This window comes from Rhineura floridana, chromosome 7, assembly GCF_030035675.1.
Source record: "Rhineura floridana isolate rRhiFlo1 chromosome 7, rRhiFlo1.hap2, whole genome shotgun sequence".
In the NCBI taxonomy this organism is placed as follows: Eukaryota; Metazoa; Chordata; class Lepidosauria; order Squamata; family Rhineuridae; genus Rhineura; species Rhineura floridana.
Genome location: NC_084486.1, coordinates 79,746,236 through 79,765,853, shown reverse-complemented (window position 1 = coordinate 79,765,853; position 19,618 = coordinate 79,746,236). Strand labels below are relative to the sequence as shown.

The 19,618-nt window shown below is 39.8% G+C and overlaps 1 protein-coding gene across 1 annotated transcript in view; it reads right to left on the bottom strand.

Moving 5' to 3' along the window:
- Positions 1 to 19,618, bottom strand: part of SORCS1 (sortilin related VPS10 domain containing receptor 1) — a 630,164-nt gene that overhangs the window by 52,298 nt on the left and 558,248 nt on the right. Inside the window, exons 19-20 of the mRNA XM_061636065.1 lie at positions 12,301 to 12,487; positions 3,633 to 3,766 (exon numbers count right to left, since the gene is read on the bottom strand). Coding sequence (XP_061492049.1) covers positions 3,633 to 3,766; positions 12,301 to 12,487 — 321 coding nt within the window. The remainder of the gene's footprint in view (positions 1 to 3,632; positions 3,767 to 12,300; positions 12,488 to 19,618) is intronic.

Genomic DNA, 19,618 nt, shown 5'->3' with positions numbered 1-19,618 from the left:
TCCTTCCAATTCTTTGATTGCCTACCCATTCCTAGAAAACTAACAATTTTTCCTCCCTTTTTGTTCAAACCCAATTTCCTGTTTCACCAAAAAGTTCTTTAGTGAACCTTTCAACACAGCCCAAGCTAATTCAGAGTGAGGGCAATGGTTTTGACAAAGTGCCCCATGATATTCTGATTAGCAAGCTAGCTAAATGTGTGCTGGACAGAACAACTGTGGATCCGCAGTTGGCTATAGAATCATACTCAAAGAGTGCTTATCAATGGTTCCTTCTGAAACTGGGGGAGGTAACGAGCAGGATACCACAGGGCTCAATCCTGGGCCTCATGCTCTTCAACATTTTTATTAATTACTTGGATGAGGAGGTGCAGGAATGCTTATTAAATTGGCAGATGATACAAAATTGGGAGGGATAGCTAATACCTTGGAAGACAGAAACAAAATTCAAAGGGATCTTCATAGGCTAGAGCATTGGGCTTAAAACATCAGAATGAAATTTAACAGGGATAAGTGCAAAGCTCTACACCTAGGAAAAAGGAACCAAATGCACACTTATATGATGGGGGATACTTGGCCCAGCAATACTACATACAAGAAGGATCTTGGGATTGTTGTTGATCACAAGCTGAATATCAACCAACAGCATGATGTGGCTGCAAAAAAGGCAAATGCTATCTTAGCCTGTATTAGCAGAAGTAGAGTTTCCAAATCATGTGAAGTATTGGTTCCCCTCTATTCAGCACTTGTTAGGCCTCATCTTGAGTACTGTGTCCAGTTCTGGACACCACACTTTAAGAAGGATGCAGACAAAGTGGAATGGATTCAGAGGAGGGCAACAAGGATGCTCAAGGGACTGGAAACAAAGCTCTATAAGGAGAGACTGAAAGAACTGGGCATGTTTAGCCTTGAGAAGACTGAAGGGAGATGTGATAGTACTGTTCAAGTACTTGAAAAGTCACACTTAGGAGGGCCAAGATCTCTTCTTGATCATCCCAGAGTGCAGGACACAAATTAATGGGTTCAAGTTACAGGAAGCTAGTTTTCAACGGAACATCAGGAAAAACTTTCAAACTGATAGAGCAGTACAACAATGAAACCAATTACCTCAAGAAGTGGTGGGCTCTCCAACACTGAATGCATTCAAGAGGCAGCTGGACAGCCACCTGTCGGGTATGCTTTAATTTGGATTCCTACATTGAGCAGGGGGTTGGACTCAATAGCCTTATAGGCCCCTCCCAACTCTATGATTCTATGGTTCCTATGCTACACTGCCCTTACTCTAGGAAGGTAGGACATGTTGGATGTTGGGCAGAGTGGGAAGCAATGCATAGCTGCCATTGCAGCTATTTATCTCTGTTGCTAAGCTGTTTGAAATGTCACAGTCCTGTTTGAACTCCACTCCTCACATTACTGTAGGTGGAATTTCCTTTTCATTGCCACCAAACAGGCTGTGAGAACTGGGAGGCAGTTTTACCCCACCAACAAGTGAAACTAAACATCATCTTCTTTAAATCCAACATTGTTCTATGGTTTATAGCAGTAAAGTGGCTTTAGTGCCCTTCCTGTCTGTGGCTTTTCTAAACTTTCACAAACTTAAAAAAAAAAAAGTCCTTGAAATGCACGTTGATTTAATGACACTAAGAATTAACCATTTTCACAACAGCCAACTGAGGGAATAAGCAATAATATATAACCAATGGAACCCCACTTATACTACAAAAATTCTTAGGCTTATGAGACACTGCATGAGCAATGCCACACCAATGTGTCACAGCTTGATATGCTACAGCAGGTGTGGGAAATCTCTGGCCCTCCAGATATTGCTCAGCTACAACTCCCATTATCATGATATATTGGCCATGCTTGCTGGGGCTGATGGGAGTTGTAGTTCATCTGGAGGGCCAAATGTTCCCCACTCCTCTGCTACAGACTGGATATTACATGGCTTTTATGATACTATTGTGCTAGCAACAGCCATCACTACAATATGTCACTTGGTTGCACCAACATAGGGGTCTCTCCAGTGGCCACCCCCTCTAAAACTGCATTTACTTTTTCCTCTACCCATTCTATCATCTCATCCCTGCCACTCCTGGTTTCGACACCATTTTAGCACCACCACCACCACCAAGTGCCATCTTTTGGTAGTGTCTATTGATAACACAATAGTGTCAGAATTAAAGCAATGCAATGCCCACTGTGCAGCACTCTGAGCTATGAGAGTTCTAAACCCATTGCTAACAGCTTTTCCTCTACAGATGCCTCATTTGTGCCAATAGATCTCAGCTGCATCAGAGACAAGGCATCTGATACACAGTAATAAGCAATGGGATTGGGACTAGTAGGCAATTTTATAGACTGGTCTAATCTCACAAAGGCTGCTGCTGTAATTCTCATCAGTGTCAGTCTCATGGTTCTCACCATTATTTATTTATTTATAAGTATATATTTAGCCTATCCATCATGTGAGCCTAGAGGGCAGGTTACATTATTATTTAAAGCAATATACAATCCAACAAGAAGGGCGGGCAAAAATAATACAGATTAACTACTTATACTGTACATAGTTATGCATATTAGTATTTATCAGATATCACACTGGCTATGGACACTGTTTCCACCTTTTATCAAGCAAGAAGTGTTTTACAGCTAGAAACCTGAGATAAGGGAAGCACCATGCACGTTTGCGTAACTCCTGAACAAACTCCTTCAGTCATGCTAGCAGTAGCAGTTGGTGTCTGCACTGCACCAACCTCCCCACTACCTCCCCTCTCTCCTTCTTGGTAAGCAGCAGTGACTCAGCTCTCAGGAGGTCAGGTGAGCATCACCACTCCAGCATGCTGTCTGCTAGTGCATGCCAGTGTCAGTTCTCCCAACTCCCTGCTGAAATGTAAAGCCTGAGAAGAGTCTTAACAACACACATAAAAAACAATTTATTAGATTAAAGATTTTTCCAACACACAAATGAGGCAGCAGAAAGGGTGGGTAGTGGGTTATTTTGGCATATCTTTTATGCTAACTACCATCCGTAGGCAGGGAAATGTACTACATGTCATTTCACTTCTCCTAGAGTGTGGTAATGAGGCATTCTTACAACTTAACAGCGCCAATGAGAAATTCGTTTAGGTTTAGGATTACGAAAGAGTAGGTGTTGGGACTCATCGCAAACATTCTTTTTTTGTTAGTGCTACCAAGCACCATGGACTATAAAAATACAGTTTCAAACCCTGGAGCAGTTCAGAGAGATCATCAGCCAAACTCAAAACTTTATCTCTGAAGTCTGAGTCTGTAACATGATTTTTGGGTTGTTTTTTTAAACCTTCCTGCATTTTACATAAGGGGGGGAAAGCCCCAGATCTATATTTGATAATCTGTCACTGTGCAGTGTTCTCAGTTTGATCTCTTCAGCCATGTACATTGGGGGATTAGCGATTTGCATAAGATGCAAATTAGGCCTAAACAGAGACAGTTAAGCAAGTTTTTTAAAAAGCTGATTTGCAACATAAAAGTGCAGAGAGTTCTTCTCTGTGATTCGCAGGGTCCTGTAATGTTCCTCAAGAGAACTCCCAAAGCCCATGATAATGCTATTATGTCATGATTTAACTATTAATTTAGCTCCATGAAATACAAACCTCAGTATTGTTTCCAAACCACCAGATGTAAGTTAGTGTTCCAACTTGACTGGGCCACAGGACTGCTGTGGCGTTAACTTCTTTGTTTTTCGTTGTTACAAATGGCAGCGATAAATGGACATGTTCCAAAGGGCCTGGAAACAAGGAACAATGGGGAGAATGTGCGCATAAGTCCAGTTTTATGCACTAATATTCTAAACTTGTTGCTGTTCCAATCTTCCTGTCCCCCTCCCCCATTTTCAATAAGGGCTGTGGACTATTTCCCACAGAATCTTATTATCATTGGCTGCAATCCTATGTGTACTTAGTTGGGAGTAAGTCCCAATGAACTCACTTACTTCTGAGTAGGGATGGGGAAGAAATTCAATTCAGTTCACATTTAAAGCCAAATCTATCAAATATGCACTTTCCAAAACAATATGAGAACCAAAACATAGCCATCCTTCAAAATTTGCACTTATCTCACTTTTGTGATGCAAATCTCCAGCCAAACAATGCTTACAAAAATGCAAATATTAGGAAAGAGTGTGTATAAAAATAACATACAGAAATGCATTATATTAAGAGAAATTGCTTTCAAAAATGTTTGTGTTAGTCAAAGCCGTATATAAAATGTGTTTATTGGAGAAATTTGCACTAAAATACTGAAGAATTTTCACATGGAGTTTTTTAAAAAAATGCAAATTGCTGCAGAAATGTAAAATGAATTTAAGACTGGAAAAATGAGGAACTGGGGGAATTGAAATTGACAGATCCTTCCATCCCTACTGTTGAGTAAACAAGCACAGGACTCAGGTATAAATGGGTTCCATATCCTCCATATTCTGCATTTACACTGGGAAGCCATGGCCAACCACAGCATCCTAGTGTACGCCCTTCAAGTATTCACAGAAGATCATTATACATAATGATGTACAGATGGGATTCCTACTCTTACACAGAAGTGACTTTCATGCAGAAATGTTATGATATGTGAAACAGCCCTAAACAGTATAGCTATTTTTAGGATAAGCTGAAGAATGCTGAGAATATTATTTGTGTTTTATCTTGTCAGGCCATGTAATTGAGCCCATGCTAAAGGTTTTCAGCACATTCACCAAATTACAGCTGGTCCATCAATGCATATTAGAAGGTTTTGTTATGGTGTGCTGAAGTACAGTCTGTGATTAGGGTGGAAATATCAACTCAGTTTGCAATGTTATGGTTTGCTAGATGAATATAAATCCCCCCCTCTCAAAAATGAGCATAGTTCTCCTTATTGTTCTTTTCCTAACAATACATTGCATGGGCAACTGATAAGTGCAAAGGATGCATTATCAGATGTCAATAACAAAGAATATACTTTTTTTTCTACACCCAGATTACTCCCAGATTGTGACAATCCAAAGCATATTAGTACAGCACATACTGTTTTTCAGAGGATCACAAATTTCTACATATCCAGTTACAGGATACTGAGCAGCAGGGTTTGAAAAGACCTTAGCATTAGACCTCGGATAGGTGCTACCAAATCAGAGACATCTATGGGCTATATGAACCATTGGTCTGACTGAGGATAAAATAGCTTAATACGAGACCTGGAACCTTTGTCTCACTGTACCAAATTGATCATCATTTCACTCAATCCTAAATGCTTTAGCAGGAATAGTCTCCTGGTTTTAAAGCATATTCAGCCTCCAAACTCTGAAAGCAACTTAGACAAAATATCATTCCACATTTATCTGGTATTCTGACTTATGAAAAACTCAATATATGTGTTGCTTGGGACAGTGACACTAGCTCATTGAACCATTTGGATCTGGAGAATTAAATTTAATTATTTGATTCTAATTCTAAATCAATTGCTGTTGGGAGAAGTGGCACCATGACAACTCTGGATAAGGATTTAAGAACTACAGCAGGTGTGGGGAACCTTTGGCCCTCCAGATGTTGCCGAACTACAACCCCCATCAGCCTCAGCAAGCATGACCAATGTCCAGGGATGATGGGAATTGTAATTCAGCAAGATCTGGAGGCCTTCAGGTTCCTCACACCAGGACTACAGGCTTTAAATTGTACATTTAATGAAGTTAACAAAATCTTTACTATGCAGAAGCCTACCAAAAAGCTATACACAGCCAGATCCTCAGCAGACACAGAGTGGTAGCCTGCCTTAATACAAGGGTGTTGCATTGTCTTGGGAACAGACAATGTATGAATAGAAAAAGCCCTTAATATCTGTTAGGAATATTGCCATAGGTCAATAGCAAAGTATCTATTTCCAACAAGGATCAGTTCCAAAGCACTTATTAACTTCTTCACACATCTTGTCTCCTATTTTTTTTATGCATAGAGAAGTTACAAAATATCAGGAAAAAAATATTTATATTTGTCCCTATTGCCCTCTGCCTCTCATTTGGAAAAATGTCCTTTTGAAAATAAGGGGGGGAGGGTGAGACACACAGCAGTACAGGGTCACCATAAGTCGGAATCGACTTGAAGGCAGTACTAACAGAAAAATAAAATCCAAAAGGGACAGAACATTTTGCATTCAGAAGGTCCCAGGTTCAATTCTCAGCATCTCTAGGTAGGCTGGGAATGTCCCTGGAAGGTCACTGCTAGTCAGTGTCAGCAATACTAATGTAGATGGACCAATGGTCTGACTCAGTATAAGGTAGCTTCCTATCCTGATGAAATTTTATTATTTATTCAGTTTGTATCCTGCCCTTCCTCCCTCTTGGCTTCTGTTTATGTCAGGCCTAAACTAGACAAGATACTTAGGCTGTAAACATGCTAGTTGCCAGATCAAAGCGTTTCCATTAGCCACACCTGGAGGGGGAACAGGTTGATCTCCTAATCAGCTGTGAAATCTCTTTGAAGCTACTCAAGCTGCGCCCACGAGGTTTTACAGTAAAAGGGGGCAGGGTTTGACTAGCATTGTGTGCCCCCATTTTCAGACGGAAGAGATGGAGACACACTGGAACCAGCATAACAGTGAATGTGTTTCTTCCCTTAATGCATCATTAGGAAACTAATCACTGTGTGTGTGTGTGTGTGTGTGTGTGTGTGTGTGTGTGTTTAATAAATATGGAGAGGTGTGGGACTGCAACAGAACAGCTGCATATGGGGAGGTGAGAGTCAATCCTTTAGAGCAAGGGTTAAACTTCCTGCATGTTTCAGTTCAGATGCTAATAATAATAATAATAATAATAATAATAATAATATCTGCCCTTGCACCTATGATAATGATGATTTTAACTTGACAGCATTACATCTAGTTTGACTCTGTTTAGGAGTTTATGGGTAGCTACTGTTTTCTCCTATCTTTAGAAATGCTACTGCGTATAAGTGTGCACACTATACAGTGAGGAGAAAATAACCACAAACTACTCGTGACTACCCCCTTTTTTAACTTCCCAGGTTCTGCATTATACTTAAAAATGCATGATAGAGGAGATAAAAAAGAAGCCAGTTCACTATTCTAAACATTTATGAGCTGAATGAAACCAAGCAGGAACTTCCTACCCTCAAATATACCATTTTACTAAAGATGTAATGTATAAAATGGCCATGTTGGAAAAACATTCAAGACCCATTCAGAATGTTGGCTATTCAGGGTTACATCCAACTAAGTCATGCTCACCCACTGAAATCAATGAAGTTAGCCATATCCATTCATTTTAATATGTCTCCTTTAGTATGTCTTAGTTGTATCCACGTGAGGCCAGATTCCCTGCCATAAGTGCATGTAACTAGAAATTGGTATGCCAGTTTGAATTTTGAAAAACTATTCACCAGATGTAAAATGTGTTAAACCACTTGGTACAGATAAACACTGTTCTGGCCCCATCAAGAGACATTTTCCCCTGCATGCAGCCTGTATGATCTGTAAGTGCTTGCAAGGGAATCTAATACTGATTTAGAAATTCTCAATTAAATATCTAAACTAGGCTTTCAGTACTCTGGTTAATGTCCAGTATTTTAATTTTAGCTCATGTAAAAGGCTACACAAACTCAAACTTAGTTCTCACTGAGGCAGGCACATTGTTAATACTGTTATGAAGAGGTATGTTTCTTCTTTGAGAGCTGAACTGTTTCTCATAAATATATCACCAAAGCAGGTAATTCTGATTAACTACTACAATCAGTGTGCTAGAAAACAAAAATGCAGTTTTGAAAATGCAGCATTGGAACAGTAGGTGGTGTTGTATCACTATCTACACGACACAGAGCAATAAAACTATACATTACTTTTTCTGGCGGAGTTGGGTGACCTTTTGTGATCTTTGAGTCAATTATTATTATAGGGTTTGCCTCCACAAGAGCTATTCAGGTGAATGGGATTGGTATATACTGATTTGCTCACTCTGAGATATTAACATTCCTTTCTCATGCAATGAGGAGAGCAGGCACATGCTAGCAAAGCTCTGCCCTCTCCCGCATGTCCCTATCCTGACTAGCCCCACTGCTATCCAACTTTTGGAGGGCAAACATCTGCAGTGGGAGCCTGCAGTCATCATGGAGGCTCCCCACTCCAATGAGACCTGTGCACAATCAGGAGCCTCCATGAGTAAGCAGACGTCTCACTGCAGATGTTTGCTTTCCAGCACATAGAGGGCAGTGGGGCAGATGATAGGGATGTGACAGAGAGAATGAAGCTAGCTGGCACTTCCCTATCGAGTGTGATTCTAATTGTGTGAGTACTAAAATGTCCGCATAGGGTTCTTCTTCTGTCCCAAATGTGCAAGAATTCTACAATATTGATATTAAGCAGACAGCTTCACTGTACTGTTTTCAGCACCTGCTAAAAATGTTTTAGTTCCAGCAAGCCTACTCAGGCATGTAATGGTAGCATGTAATTATGACATGGGATTTTGGTAAGTATAAGTTTTTTTAAAAAAAATCTTACTGATTTTATTTTATTTTTAAAACATATAACTTGTTTTGAATATTTGTTTTTCACTGGTATTTTAATGAATATTTAGACTGTGTATTGTAAACTGCTTAGAGATTTTTTGTTCTAGTAAGCAGTATATAAAATTTGGTTAAGTAAAACAAACATAGTTTCCAAATGAACTTATCTGGCTGCTAACATACCAGTTTTCTTAGTTTGGTGTGTTTGAAAGCTTTGCTAGTAAACATTAAGCTTTGACATTCTGAAAAAGTTCTTATGTCAAACAGGACAATATGGGGAGTGATCAATGCTAATCCTACTCAAAACAGACCAACTGACTTTAAGAAATGGCCAACTTAGGTTTATTAATTTCAATGGGTCTATCTCTGAATAGCAATCCAGCATACACTTACCTGGAAGTAAGTCCCATTAAACCCAATGGGCCTTACTTCTGCGTAGACATGTACTGAATTGCAGCCTTAGTTGACTACAACCCAGTGTGAGGTATTTGAATATTCAAATAATATATTTCTAGAATATAGGGAAATGCATCCTTGGCAATAATGTTTGACAGACGGATTGGTAGATGCACGTTTCCAGTCTTCCCAGGTAGAGAGTTGATGAGGGAGCACTTGGCTCCTTGTGCATCTGCTGGTTCGTCCCTAATGGGGCTCTTCCTGGCAGAGGGGAAATGGGAGCTGGATTCTGGAAGAACTGCAGCTCAGAGAGGGAGTGTATGTCTTGTATGTATGTATGTATTGAATACATACATTCATCTTTCAACAAGCCTTTTAAGTTGAGACCTTGTCCCAGTCTGTGTCTGTGTTGAAATTGCTTTTTAATGTTTTTAAACCTTTTTTTAACCTTTTTTTTTAAAAAAAGATGTTTTGAACGTTTTTTTTAAATGTTTTTAAAGATATTTTGTTTTAATGTATTTTAAAGTCTGTTTGTATGCTGTCTTAAAGTGTTTTTAGTGCTTTTGTTTGCTGCCCTGGGCTTCTGTTAGGAGGAAGGGTGGGATATATATATATATATATATATATATATATATACATATACACACACACACACACACACACATTCTGCCCTGGGCTCCTTTTGGGAGGAAGAGTGGGATAGGGCAGAAGATTGCATATCTCCAGTTACAAGGAACAGGTACCAGGTGATAGGAAAGGCTTCTGCCTAAGACCCTTCAGAGACAACACTTAGCTAAATGAAGGCAGCACTTTATATGTGCTATAAAGTGTCCAATGTCAATGGCTCATGGTGCCAACAGAAAATCTCCCCACGTACACAGTACTCTCTGTTTAAATCTATTTATTAGATTCATCTGGACAAATTTTATATGAGAACACTGGTTTGCTGTAATTTTATTTTATTTGAATTAATCCTTTGTTTTATATATCTATATATAAAAGTTCTTATTATAGGCATCAAGTTTAAAACCAGAAACAAAACCCTTTCTTGACCTTTAAACTATATGCAATTGATCACGTGAACCAGCTATCATGAATATCCGTTGTGAGCTTCTACACAAAAATCTAGACTAGCTCCCTCCACAGTAAAACTGAACACCTCCCAAGAACTGCACCTGCACCTCTCATTCCTCAGCCCTGTGGGATCTACAATTACTAAGGATGCTTGTGCATTTGATTCCAGAAACAGTTAAGAGAAAACATTAACAGCTATGCTGCTTGTGACTCTATTTTCATTCTGCTCCAGTGTTATACAGTGCTGATCAAATTCTATGGCGGGGAAACCTGTTACAAGAGAGGATTGACCCAGACAATGAATTTTCCTTTGCAGCTTGTGGCTTGCGTAGGCAAACAGGTCTTCCATCAAGTGGCCTCATTAGCTTGCAAACAAAGTAGTGCACGATGAAGATGGGCCCCTGCAGAACCATATTATGTCAAATTGCAGCAGATTGCATAGCCCTGCATTATCTGAGACCCTCAGAGCCTCTCTGGGGATATTACCACTGCTCAGTGTGTTTGCAGTGACCTTTACAAACAAGGCCTGGCCTTTGTTTTGCTGGCATTTTCATAAAATGGGAAGGGATAAGAGGCACATAATCAAATTTTATTTCTTTCTTATTGATTTTGGTTATTTTGCTTGTTGCTATTTAAATATTGATTTTAATTGTTTCTATATAGTCATTTAGCTGTACACTGTTTGGTAGCATAATGCCAACAATTGGTGTATAAATACAAAGTCATACATAAATAAATACCTCCCCCCAAATTATTTAAATAAAGATTGTCTGGCACTGGGGGTATTCACTGTTAGTCCTACTCTGAGTTGACTTAATTTAGGTTCATTAATTTCTAAGGATCTACTCTAAGAACACAACCCATAACACTGAATATTTTGTTCCTGGATTCGATGGGATGATTATTTTGTCAATGGAATGCTTACTTTATATAAGCTTATATTGTTTTACATTTAAAATATCTCTCATACTTGGGAGCTTTCAATATCTTTAAACCAAAACTTGATGTTGTGATATAGGCCTCGTGTTCCAGTATAAATGTAGGCCTGCTCACACTCTCTACCACAAGAAAAAGAGTAGACAGATTACACGGGCAGGGATGCCCTGTGTTCACTGCCCTTGGGCCAACACTTTGAATAGTCTTGTTGCAACTTTCAGCCTGCTAATCCAACTCCTGCTTTCATCTATTCCACATTCTGTCCTATGCACACTAACTTGGAAATAAATCCCATTGAACTCAGTAGGATTTACTTCCAAGTAGACCTACTTAGGGTGGTATTCAACTAATGTTTTATGCTAGTGCTAGAGATACCGCTAGCATGATGTTCCCACCGCCTCCCCCATGTGTGCCCCTTATGGATGGGATTCATTGGTCAGTGCTGGTTCAAAAGCATTCCATCAACCTAACAGGGCGGTAGTGATTCCACTTCATTCTTTGTCCACTAGCCACTGCTTTTATGATCCTTTTTTTTACTCACAATAATATTGATATTAATACCAATATTTTTAAAGGAAATGCCAATAATTGAAAAGGAATTATTGCTGTTTTGAAATATTGATAAATGAAAGGAAATATTGATAAAATTATTGTTCTTAGTATCCGTATTTTCCTTTGAAATGATCAATATTTCATTTAAAAATACTGATATTAATATCTTTGCAGGGAAACAATGGATCGATAAAAGCTGTGGCTAGTGCACAAAGAATGAAGTTGAATCAATACTGGCCTGTTAGGTCAATGGAATGCTTTCGAACCGGCACCAGCTAACAGATCCCATCCCTATTTATCAATAATCAAAATGGAGAACACACAGCTACCATTTTTGTCCTACAATGCTAAAGAACCATGCTAGGTCTGGGGCATTGTGGAGGTTGCAGTATGGTGACCAGGCTGCTAGCACAGTTGCTGCTGCCACCCCTTGCAGCAGCAGCAACAACAAAAATGAAACAACAAAATCCAAGGGGAAAGAAAGAAACTGTGCTACTACTAATGGTGAGCCCCACCTGAGAAAGAGTCAGGGAATTTTCACCCTCTTGGAGAAATTCAGTGAAATGGTCACCCCCACAATTTCTCTACCCACAGATAGGGTGGGGAATTTTGAGAGGCTATTTTCTTACAGCTCTATGGTCTCCTGTTTAACTTTTGGGGGGCGCTCATTCCTCTTTCATTTCCATCTTCCCCAAGGATAAATATTAAGATAAAAGTGAAATATTCCTTCTATTGGCGTGTCTCAAAGTATAAAAGTGTAGCCCTAAGAAGAAAAATGTATCTTTAAAATATTTCATATACCAACATAATAACATACAATTTACATGCAAGTACAGGACAGCACTGTCTGCCCCCAGGCTGTTTTCCACCTGCGCTGTTACTCGGAAAATCCCCACATTCTGGTAGATGTGCTTGATCCCATCTTCTGTTGAGCTGATATTGGCATATGACACAGCACTGCCATCTCCAAAATCCACACGGATTATTGATCTTTGAATATCGCCCTAAAACAGAGAAGTAAGGAGGATGCTCAGTTAATAAAACAGATATAAAATCTAGGACAATGTGAATATTTGCAATGGTTGAAGGGATTCAAGTGTATAAGTAGGAGTCTACAATTTATAGGGATAGGAAGAATCGAAGGCAGGTTTGGCCAAATTGATGTGGGGGGGCAAATCACTGAGGCAAAAATAAAGAAAAAGGATGAAATGATTTTGGGCTGGGCAAAATTATTCAAGGGAGGAAGCTTACAATTGCAGGGGGCTTCTTGCCTTTTTGTTTCTTTTCTCTCTTTTAAAAAGTGCTTGGCAAAACTGGCAGTTAAGAACAAAAACGTAGGAACTGCCAGTCCTGTCGCTATTATTCACCATTCCTCCCCACAAGGCCATTTCAAGGGTCACTACAAGGGTTGAATCACATCATCCAAAATGGCTGCTCCCAATTTTTCACCTGTGAATGGAGTAGCAAATTGGAGGCAGCTGTTTTGGCCTATCCCCATCACTGGCTTTTGGTGAACCACAGAAGAACTTAATGCTAATCTGCTCAAACGTCCCAGTGGATTGCAGAATCTGAAATATATTCTGCAATCCATTAAGATCTCAAAAATGGAGCCTGGAATGACCTAGAATAGCCTCCAAGCATTCATTTGTAGGAAGTCTGTTTCAGGTGCTACTCTGCCCAAAATAGAGCCACTTAAATCTAGTCCAAATTTTGGGTGCCACAGAATTCAGAGCCACCCTTTAAAATGTAAAATCTCATTTAGGAATTTCACAACAAAGTGACTGTCTCCAGACAGGGTGGGAAATACTCCTGCCTGAAACCTTGGAGAGCTGCTGCCACTGAGAGTCAACAACAATGAGCTAAACAGACCAATGGTCTGACTTAGTATAAGGCAGTTTCCTATGTTCCTGTGTTGTTCCTCATATTTTCTTTCTGTCTACAAGGAATTGCTAAGAACAGTTTTCTAACTGTTGGATAGGAAATGCATTATTTCATAACTGCTGGTATCACATGTAGCATAAACTTGAGAACACTCCAGTAATCGGATGTTTGGCTAAATCATAGTGCAGGGTCTCTAGGAAATTACTGATACAAAGCTGGTACAAAGAGAAACCTGGTAAATATAGATTGTCAGAAGGTATGTGTAACAGACACCCATTATGAGGATTTCTACAGTACATGAAATTACAAGAGACAGATGTGTCTGTCATTTTTCCCTATCCTTCATTCATCACAATGACAAATGTAATGATAGACTGAATGGTTTCCTGACTTTACTGAGCTCAAAGAATAAGGTAGGCAGTAAAGTGAATATATTTCTCCCACAGGTTTTATATTAACGCATCAAGGCTACAATCCTAAATGTATCAACTTAGAACTTAATCATTCATTCCCCAAACTCTCTTTAAATTGGTCCTTTATGACAATGGTTCCTAAACTTTTTTTCCCATGGACCACTTTAAAATTGCCGAGGCTCTTGGTGGACCACTTAAATGATTTTCCCCCCTGCCTGTTGTAGCAATTGTGCCAGATGCTGGATGATTTTTGAAAGTATTTTTATTGTTTTTATTGTTTCTTTTTTTCTTATATCATACATTATTGATTAGAATTTAAATTCTGTAGAATTCTGTTGAATTCAAATTGTACATGATCTTCACAGACATACCACAGACCACCTGAATGATATTACGGGTGACAGTTTGGGAACACCTGCTTTATGACATCAAATAGTATTCAAATATTCTCTGAGTACTTGAATATTTATCAAAAATTCTCCAAAAAGTGAATACTGAGACAAAGCTCGGTGGTAGAACACAGGCTTTGTGCAAAAAGCCACAGGTTCAATCCCATGCATCTTCCGCCTGATGGAAATATCCCTGTCTGAAATCTTGGATTGCAGCAGCCTGTATAGACAATACTGAGCTAGAAAGATCAATTTATAATACAGCTTCTAATGGAGCAATTATAACTATGGGAAGCCAGCATAATTTATGCTGGCTTAAGTTTAAACAGCATAAAGTATGCCAGATCCAAACCCCATTGAAAAGCGAAGCTGCTGTCAGCTGAACTGGCCCAAGCCTAGCAAAGGGAAAACAAGTCTGTAAAATAAGTTTAATTTACACCACCCTTTTTGCTGGTTTTAAGTTTCACTGAGTTGCCAGGTCATGGGACTGAACTGTACAGAGTTAGGATCCAGTGTAACCCCGCTGTGTGATCCCACCCATCATAACCCTGAAACACCGCTTTTGGGGATTCATACTGGCCTCAGCTGAGCTGGGCTAAGACCCTGCTGAACCAGGATGAGGGACTGACACTGGCGCATCTCCAGCTCAGCCAGGGTTGGAAACTTCACCAGTGTAACTGGCTGAGCTCGAGATCTGTCAAATCCTAACTCTGTCATCCCAGCAGATCTTGGCTTTGAATTGTTCCCTCTGTTAACTATCACAGACAAAGGTTTGATTATTCTAACTTTTACTCCCAAATCCTTGTGAAAATTGATTTCGGTAGTTGGAGGGCACAATTTTACCAAACCGTTACATTATTTTGATGCCAAAATCAAAATCATCAAGAGATGTCAACAAGTCTAAAATACTTGAATTCAGAGATAAGACTTAGCATTGAAAATATGAAAGCAAATCGCAAATTAAAAGTTTTGAATATGTCATATGAATGTGAACATTGGAAAGACTGGTGAATTTCAAATATTGTAAATATTTGCTTAAGTAGTTTTCACTGAAATAAGCACAACCTAAAAGTGATTCATGTATTACTGGTTGCAATTTTCATGTGCAGATCATGCAAATGGCCAGACCCCTCTAATAATGTGAGAAAAGCTGTCATGAAAGATCCATTGGCAACTTCTGTGAGCAGGGATTAGTTAGTCATGAATTGTTAAGTCATGGTATGGAGCAAAGGAGAAGTGATCCTTCACTTAATACTGAGTGGTGTCAGGAGCTGACAACAAATGCAATCACTGACAAACTGCTTGGGGATGAATGGCATCTACAAATACAGAATGTGTACAGAATGTGAATTTCCCCCAAATAGTTCTCTTTTTTTTGCCTAGAGCTTGGATTGTAAACTGAGTCAGGAAAAAAAACCCTCCTTCCTACCCCTACAACTGCAGCTGTGTAGTGATGGCAAGAATGTAAGTCTTCCTCCTCCTTGCTCCACCTCTCCCTCATGTGTAAAACACTGCAGGCCTCATCTCCAGAGTCATTCTGGTGGGCAATTTGCTCAGCCAGAATACTCAGAGCAGAGACACCATTAACAAGGCAAAGTACCTAACCAAGAAGACTCAGGCTTCCAACATGGAGGCTGTGAAAATGCTGGATGAAATCCTGCTGCAATTGAGCATGTCTGTGCCTGTAGATGTGATGCCTGGTGAGTTTGATCTCACCAACTACACTTTGCCCCAGCAGCCGCTACATCGCTGCATGTTTCCCCTGTCGAGTGCCTACTCCACACTGCAGCTGGTTACCAACCCTTACCAGGCTAACATTAATGGTGCCAGGTAAAGGCGGCTTTTCTAGCTTCTTAAGATGCAGCAGCAGCACTGCCCTATCATTTCCAGAGCGCTTTTAGGGGTTCAAAGCAGACCATGGAAGGGATGTTTCCAGCCTCTCCACTGCCCCCTGCCTTTGAAAGCTTTAGAAGAAGTTGCTACCAGACTGGGACTCTGAGCAACATCATGGGATTTCTAGTGGATTACTAGGAGCCAAGTGAAACTGTCAAAATTCTCTTCTTATTTTTGCTATTGCTAGAAAGTGTAACATTGCCTGCCAAGAAATATAATGTTGCTGTGTTCATGATATTGAAAAGTTGTTTTTGTTTGCTGTTATATTTACTGTTACATTACTGTTTTATTATTTTTTGTTATTAGGAAATTGTTTTTGCAATTGTTGTTTTCGAGATATACTTCTGTTCACCTCATTGTAAGCCACTTTGAGCACAATTTTTTTTGTGGAAAGGTGGCATACAAATAAAATGATGAATGAATGAATGAATGCTGTGGCACCATCACAAATGCTGAGGATGCTGTGACTAGGGATGTGCCAGAATTCCACCCAAATTGCATTTGGTACCAAATTTTCCATTAATTCACTTATTCTGTATTGTTGTGGATTGGATATTTATGTAGCAATTTTCTGTGGCTTTTTGAAAGGATGAAAATGTCTCACCTTTTCTGCTTAGCTATAAAAATGTAGATGTGAAAGATGCTGTTCCTAAAACAATCCTAGGCTGGGCTCTTTTTGCTCCATTTCATAGTTTACCAGAGGTGGAGAGCACTTCACTATTTGCACTTTTTTTTGCGAGGGAGGGAGACTTACCATGGTGCTAGCCAAGTCTCACTTTCCTTGTATTTTTGTTTTTTAGGCAGTTTGGAAGACAGATGCAGTAACAGTAATGACACTATGGCCTTCTATCTGTTTCCCATTACTCCCCCTGTAATGATGCCACTGTGGACACAATAGCATCATTCATTTGAGGTGCAGTCTAGGGAAAAGGTGCACACCTGGAAGAAGGAAGCAACATGGCAGTGGCCCAAGCTTCACTCCAACTATCACCACAATATAAAGTATTTTAACTAGACTAACTAAAGAAAAAAACTAAAGGAAAGGAATCCATAGCCACCAAAGCAACAACCAACTTCCTCTCCCAATGGTTTTGCGAGTCAATTTATGTATCCTGAAAAGTTGTCACTGAAACAGTTTCCACAATTTGCCACCTGTAAATTGGGAGGGGTGAATGTCTGTTTTGGTTCAACCCCATATTAGTCCCATACTTTTTAAAAAGTGTAAGAAAAGTCAAACACTAGGAGAAGAGGCTAGATCACGGGTGGAGACCCTCAGCCCCAGTGGCTGCATGCGGCCCTCAACCTACTTTCCTTTGGCCTTGGCCTAATTTCACATGGGTGGCAAGGAGGAAAAAAATGGGTAAGGGGGTGGCAGAGAGAGATAGAGAAAAGGGATGGCAGAAAGAAAGAAAAGGGGGCTTTAGCTTTGCCAAATTTGGCTCTAGCCCTGCCTGCAACCTGATCTGGCCCCTGGCATGTCACCTGTGATAGATTTTCCTGAGGAGATGCAAAAAGGGAAAAAAATGCTCTCCATTCTTGGCCTAGATACTGCGTCTCTCTAGCAAAAGTAGCAACTGGAATGGATAATAAGACCCATTTTTCAGTAAGAGAAATGTTCATACTATTTTAAATTAGCAGCCAAAGCAGTTCCACAGGAATAATCAAACTAATAATGTTCAAAGCATGTAACAATATTAGTCAGTGTTAAGAGACAAAATGGAATTATGAGCCTATCTAAGGCTGTTCAAGGACAGTATGCTGACTAGGCAACCAATTTAAATTCTAAATTTCTCTGCATTCGAAGTCTCAATTTCCAGGATGTGCAACCAAGACATACAGTTCTGATTTTCACTAGAAAGAACAAAATGGAAAGGGAAATACTCAAATAACTTCCATTTTTTTTAAAAAAAAGTACTTTCTTCATAGAGAAGTAAAAAAATAACGCTTTTAGGTTTTGACTATCCACCTGATAGTTTCAAGTATCCATAGATAAATCCTTCCCATAATGAAGGCTGCTTAGAATATGAATCAGTTTGTTGCTGAATGAATCAGGACGACGAAGAGAAGGGGGAGGGGGAGGTTGGGGAAAAGGGATATTATCCTGGCTGTGTGCCTCTGGATGCTTCCAGACTGTCACTATTTTAAGATGGGTTTGAATTGCACACCAGCAAATTCAGGTTGCTCAGTTGAAGTTGATTGGGCGAGGTCTTGCACAACAAACCTGCTTCCCCCAAAGACTGGATATTTTTGCAATTAGGAAAGTGAGTTAGAAAGTGAGTGCAGTTAGGAAATGCACTGGAAAGTGTTGGATAACGCTTGATGCAACATCCTCTAATGTGCCCACAAAAAGATCAGGTTAAAAGCTCAACAAATAGCTGGTGGCATCTAATCTCCTTGCAAACAAATGAGGATGAATGTTCAATAAACAGGTCATCTGGAAGCGACATCTAAGAGAAAGAACAGGCTCTTCTACTTGTCAGGTCATGGCTTTGTTTTACACTGCAGATTTTGGCAGGGTGTTCCTGAGTGAGAATACTTTTCCCAGTTCTGCCCTATGGATATATGGAAGAAGTGTAACAATGGCCCCTAGATTCACCTTGTACCTGAATGTTTTTAAAATTCTGCTCTGCTTCTGAATTATTCTGTGCTCTCTTTGCTTCAATCTTTGCTCCAGGTTCCCAGCTGTTCTGTTGAAAAAAAAGCTCTGTGTTCCCCATACACTGTAATGGCAAGCTTTACAGGCACAGGAGCACCTTCTGTGGATTAAATCTGCCAAATCGAAGGCAGATACATGCAGGGGTTTTGTGTAGGGCACCTTTAAATTTGATTTTTTGAAAAAGTCTATAACTTTTTGATTTTCTGCCAGAATTTGATAAATTTAGACATGATCACTCCCTCTGAAGGAATGAAACCTGCCAGATGTCAGATTGATAGCTGCAGTGGTTCTCCCACAAGGGCAGACTTTACCATTTTGGGATGGGTAGAATAGGAATCCTAGGGTGTGAGGAGTGTTGGTGAGGGGAAAAATAGCATGGATCCCTAGGAAAGGCTGGGGTGAAGGAACTGCCATTCATCAGCAATTTCTCTTTTACCCCAAGGATCATTCAAGGGTGGGAAGGACTTCTGATTCCCCATGGAACTCTGAGGATGCAATGGAGATCTCTCCATGAACTTAGACATAGGTCTGTATAAAAACAAATACAGTTTTTATTCCCTCCTCCCTCAAGTCACTGGAGTGATCTGGGGAAATAATTCACTGTGAATATAAGCTAGAACTGTCCATCAAAACAAAAGACACCTCCCCGCTTGAAGTCGGGGTATTTCCCATTCAGCTTGGTTTAATTTGGTGTGTTTGTGGGAGACGACTGTGTGTATTTTGGAGAGCAGAGTCCTCACAGAGCCACTTGGGAACTTAAGAATTTTCTGATCTGCCTCTAGACTCTTTGTTAATGCTGTTATCTGACTTGGAAATATGAAAACTTTTCCCAAATCACCCCAATTCAGGGGTACATGCATTGTAATTCAGGGTACAAATAGAGTCGATGCACATGCCTAGTAT